The sequence below is a fragment of the Cebidichthys violaceus genome, unplaced genomic scaffold (genome assembly GCF_023349555.1).
Source record: "Cebidichthys violaceus isolate CVI_PGR_0920_01 unplaced genomic scaffold, fCebVio1.0.p SCAF_634, whole genome shotgun sequence".
NCBI classification, from domain to species: domain Eukaryota; kingdom Metazoa; phylum Chordata; class Actinopteri; order Perciformes; family Stichaeidae; genus Cebidichthys; species Cebidichthys violaceus.
Window position 1 is genome coordinate 1004 of NW_027176855.1, and position 5875 is coordinate 6878.

The 5875-nt window shown below is 42.2% G+C and overlaps 1 protein-coding gene across 1 annotated transcript; it reads left to right on the top strand.

Annotated features, from left to right (window-relative positions):
• Positions 1-214: 214 nt before the first annotated feature.
• LOC137890237 (transcription factor 24-like) lies at positions 215-2759 on the top strand (the record flags this gene model as incomplete). The annotated part of the gene is made up of 2 exons (XM_068734397.1): positions 215-379; positions 1512-2759. Coding segments are annotated over 2 exons (303 nt in total), but the record flags the coding sequence as incomplete, so codon positions are not given.
• Positions 2760-5875: the final 3116 nt, after the last annotated feature.

Below are 5875 nucleotides of genomic sequence, written 5' to 3' on the forward strand. Positions count from 1 at the left end.
AACATGTATTTGTGTGTATGTGTTGCACACTTGTTTGCACTTATTGAAGAAAAAAAAAAAGTTTTTAAAAATAATATCTTTAAAACTTAATCCATCTTGCCACCCCTCCATTTTCAGTTCACTCAGTTAAAGATGGAACTAAAAAGTAGAAAATTGTTAAAGGTCTCACTCTTAGATTTGATAAGCTTGTCCGCCGTGCTTCCTCTGTCCTCAGGCCGCTCTGCCCTCAGTCCCACCAGACACCAAGCTGTCCAAGCTGGATGTTCTGGTTCTGGCCACTAACTACATAGCTCACCTGACAGAGACGCTGGACCAGGGAGCGACGCCGGCCGAGCACACCCTGCCCTCCAGGCCGGGCGGATACCTGCATCCTGTTAAGGTGAGGACAGGAAACAACAACGCACTGCTTGTCATGCTGAGTGCATTACACTAACTGTCAGACATACACAGGACATGACCCGCTGGAGATGATTATCACCCTATGTGACCGTTAGGTGAGACAGGCCAAGGGCCTGATCTCACTTTGGGGGCCCCAACCAGAAAGATTGGTTAAAGATTGAAGCAAAGACATTGAAAGTTGTAATATTATATGCCTACTGAAAAAACTAAGCTAACCAGCAATTTCCAGCTGAGCTGAGGTATTGTCTGTACAGTCTGGAGTTCGAGAACATTGAGCTGCTGTCTTCTCCCCTGACGGTTCCTTAACTCGGTTTATTTTGTGTTCCCAGCTTCGATGCTTTTGTCTGGCTTGCAGTCTATGCTTATTAAACTAAGAAGCTTCCTTTGGTTTGTGTCCATTTGTTTTTAGTGTTAGGTCAGGGTCAAGGGTTAAAGTTCCTCTTCTTCTTATTTTTACCGCCACCTTCTGGATTGTAGGGGGTTTGAAGTCCACGACATGACGTCACACTAATGGGCCATTTAAGTGACACTCCCACGGCGCCGCTCAACCCCGCCCTGAGCGCTGCAACACCCGATTTGGTGTGAATGTATAATATGTGGACATAGTCTCCATGACGCCGCACATTTCTGAAGTGCAATTGTGAAGTTCAAAGTGGTTGGTTACCGCTGTCACCATCTTGGCAGTGACAAACTCTCGGCTAATCCAAAAATGGGCAAAGAGGTGGATCGTGTGTGGAGCTGAGGGGCCACCGGGTGACACAGCCTGTCACTCAAAGCGGCCACACCCTCTATTATATATAACTTTAAGCCTTAATGTGATTCAAGTTCTCTAAAAATTCACCCCCTGTTATCATGAATGGGGGAACTAGACACCAAAACCGTTTTTGTACCAGCTTTTGTAAACATAGTTATTTCCACTGTAACGTTGTGCATTTTAATATGGGTGTTTATGGGGAGTGGCTCGAGTGTGGAGCTGCTGAAGAACTGCAGTTTTCGGCAGTTCCGCATCGGCTTAATTTCTCGGTCTTGACTGGTTTGCAGGTTCACCACATATCGCGGTGCTAATCATGTTAGCATGAGGAGCTAACCCAGTGTGCTGTCTCTCTCCTCAGAAGTGGCCCATGCGTTCCCTGCTCTACTGCGGCAGCGTGGGAGAGCTGCTGTCAGGAGTCCAAGCCAATCAGATGCCTCCACCTGGACGGGGGGTGACACACCCGCTGACCCCCACCTTGGAAGCAGAAAAAGAGTGATAGCGCGGGACATAACTTTCCCTCTTGTTAGCTAGCCACGTAGCTGCCATGGACAGCCAAAGAAGAATATTCATCTGGAGACAGTGATCGGTTACAAGAAGAAGCTGTTTTCAAAGTGACGGCTTGGTTACATAGTTGCCGAAGTTTAATTTCAGCAAAGCAGAAATTTTAGCCCACCAAAAGTAAAAAGTGAGGCGAAAACTTTAATATTTTGGATAGAGATAAAAATAATAAAGTTGCAGTTTTTGGTTTATCTAACAATGAAGGAGAGGGCTTAAATCAACATGCAGCTACAAAGACAGCGGCCATTTTGATCTCTGGCTGTCAATACGTTTATTTTATCTTTACATATCATAATAAAAACAGCTTCTTTGGTTACTGTGACTAGTTTGTTGTGTGTATCCGCAAAGGCCTTGAAAGTTGTTTTTTCCACCAGAATCACGTGTACACACACACACACACACACACACACACACACACACACACAGGTACACGTGTTAATGCACAAAGCACAGAGAGGTTTAGATTCACTCTTGTTGATAATATTCATTATTAATTAATCATTATCTGAGCTTCAGACAGATAGACGGATTTAATAAGAGGAAATGAAAAAGCTGCTTCTCTTGACTAACAACGCCACAAATCACCACGCGGAGGAGCAGCGTGTATCCTATTATCTTGATTTAGAGGTTGTACAGTGTTTCATTTTTTTCAGATATTACTTTTGCTGTCAGGAAGAGTTCGGTCAGTTAAGGAGATATAAAATGTATTTTTGTGAGGGTTTAGGCTTTTTTTATTTAGATGTTTGCGGTACCTCGTGAAGTCTGTGTGTGTGTGTCTGTGTGTGTGTGTGTGTGTGTGTGTGTGTGTGTGTGTGTGTGTGTGTGTGTGTGTGTGTGTGTGTGTGTGTGTGGGAGTGAAAGGATGGATAGACAGATGGGCAGTGAGGGAGGGATTGTTGTGGGAACACAGCTGCTGTCTGATCACTTCATATCTCTGCAGTAATGACCACTTAGTTCTCATTACAACCCTGCCACAGAATGTAACCTTCTACTTTTGAGTAAAACACCATCTACAATAACAGCTTGTGTGCATTTGTTATTTCTTACAAAGTGACAAACGCAGTGCGTTAAACCGCAGTGGGCAGTGTGAAAACATAGTTATAAATTAAAATGAACATCAGAAATGCCACAGAGCCCAGATCGTTTTAGATCAAAGCTTTGTGGACTGATAAATAATAAAAAGCCTATATATAAAAAGCCTATATTCTGGTTTGTTAAGTAGTTGCGAAACCATCATTTATTTTTTTCTTTGAAGAACCTCCTCTAGTTTTTCTTGTTTTCTTTGGCTGCATGCACCTGGCACTACGTATTTACTTATCATAAAATAACCCAGTACACATGAAACCCACCAGCCACCATGTATCTCAGTATACTGTAGTGTAGTGTATCGTAGTATATGTAAAAAGTAAAGAAAGATAAAGGAAATAAATTTATCCAACTGAAATCATTTAAAAAGCTATATAGTAGCACAGTTTAGCTGGACACCTAGTGATAACATCCAGGAAAAGCTTCTGGTTCTTCACAGTACTTGTAGTTTCTGTATTTCAACCTATAATTTACTAAGTATCTTAATTTTTTTGCTGTATGATTACACAGTAATTGCAGAAATGAGAGCTCAGAACTGAAATCCAGTCCAATAACTCATGTAGATATGTTTGTAGCGTTGATAGAAGAGACCAGACCGACTGAAGTCCTCTCCTCCTTGAACAAGATGGGCTCAGCTCCACAAGCAACAGCCCAGCGTTCAAGGCTAGCTCTATAAATCTGTCCAGAGGGGGCCGTGTGCAGCGATGACTAATTTGGAGCTGCTGGATTCTGAATACTAAGGCAGAGGTTAGAGAAGGACAGTTTGGTAAAGCAACTCTGCAACAGAGACAGACAGACATAAGCATAGGAAATATGTATAAAATGAAAACATGAAGCCACAATGGCACTGGTAGTACACCCCCAACTCAATCACAGTCAATCGATCACAAACACCTCAATCATTTCAACTGCTTTCAGCACTTCAACTTCTCTTAAATTGACACTTCAGCTTCAATGCTTTCACTTACGTTTTTGCAGCACTTACACTCTTAATGTTGCTTACAGTGCTTACACTTCATCTGAAACATCTTCCTTCTCTTTATCCATTGAAGTGGCACACATATATTGTAGGACACCTCAAGCTCAATTAATCACCTTTATCGCAACAATCCAACTTCTTTCAGCACTTTCACTTCTGCAGACCCTTCAGCTTCACTCAGCACCTCCACTAAACTGAAGTTTAAGATTAGTTCAGCATCTCCACTAAACTGAAGTTTAAGATTAGTTCAGCACCTCCACTAAACTGAAGTTTAAGATTAGTTCAGCACCTCCACTAAACTGAAGTTTAAGATTAGTTCAGCACCTACACTAAACTGAAGCTCCAGATTATTTCAGCACCTCCACTAAACTGCCACTTCAGCGTCCTTCATTACAACTCAGAACGGACTCCTCAAACCCTTACAGGTCTTCACTTAAAAAAAAAATTAAAATAAAACCAAAATGCAGCTTTTCTAACTCCCACAATATCCCCTGTTCATCCACAATGTTACTCCATGTACTCCACTTAAACAATTCCAGCTCTAATCATCAATGAACTTCAACTCCTTTCAGTGCTTTTGCTTCAACTTCACTCAGTGCTGTTGCTTTAATTGACACTTTCAGTGCTTACAATTGAACTGAAACAATTTTGACTGCCACTTACACTACTTTCAGTATTTTAACTATTTCATATGATTCAACTGCAAATTTCTCAATTAAATGGAAACAAAATGCTCTATTGCACTGGTGCACAAAAACACTCTATGGAATGTATAATTTATAGTGGCAGATATTTTAATAATTTAATTCAAATATAATTTCAACTAAATACACTTTTTTTTAAACTCTTTTATTGAATAATATTACAAATAGTATATCAGAACCGTTACAGGTGCACCAAAGGGAGCTGTGGCTTCCTTCAAAGTGAGCATGTGTGTGTTATTATTATATAATAATATTATTATTATTATTATAACGTGTGTTATTGCTCATGTCATGTTTCCATGTAAAGACAGATATTTATGCCACTGGAACAGACTCAAGAAAGCGTGTATCCAAACTGTCTGCCCCCTCATCCCCGCAGTGATGGGAGATAATCTGCATATTTTCTCTATCTCCTGCTCATTATGGCCGGGACACACTGATTACAGGCTGGATTTATGGAGCTCTGAGGCCGACTCTCCCCCCGCTTTGGCCCGCGGGCCTCTGCTGGAACTGGGTAGAAGTCGAGACAGAGGATGACAGCGGGGAGGAGGATGAGTAGGATGAAGAGGAAGAGGGGAGGGTGGTGGAGAAGAGAGAGAGAGAATTGGACTGTGGAGAAAATACATATAGAGAGAATAGGAAAGAATGAAAGGAGATGACAGGAGAACGAAGGAGAACAACAGGGGGAAGATGAGGGAGAAAGGGTCAGTAAAGGAAAAATGTGTGTGTGTGTGTGTGTGGGGGGGGGGCGGCTTTCATTTGTTATTGATAAATCATATCTGATCAGTCCGAGATAAAAAATTATGCTTGTAAGAGTAAGCTTGGCTAAACATTCGAACAAATTCAAACATCATTTATCCACTTTTATTGAGGTTGCTCAGTATGACATTTCAGTAAATAACAAGAGCATTAAAGGAGCAGTGTGTCATGTCTGAAGCAGGGCAGCGTTTCAACTCCTCTACTGGATCCATACAATCTAAATTCAGTCATCAGTCACAGGAGGGAGTGACTCATGTCTTTGTTTGGTCCTCCTTGCTGACGGGGGGACGGCTTTGCCAGGAGGGAGTATGATGACTCTGGAGAAACGGAGCTTCAGCTGCCGGCTGTGGTGGGCATGGGCCGTATATAAGAAGTGAACATAGTCATGGTGACGTCACCCGTTGGTTTGTGGACTGACGTTTTGAAGCCTCGAGTTCGGCGATTCCGCCGTCACCATCTTGTATTACGGCCGTCGCCATGTTTTTGTGCAGCCAATGAACAGAAGTTACATATTTGGAATGCGGATGACTGACGTAGAGACGCCGTATACGTCTCTGGTAGCAGCAGCAACCCGTCAATCACAGTAAGCCCCGCCCTAAAGCATACTTTGCTTTATGGTCTGTTTGACTCTAAATG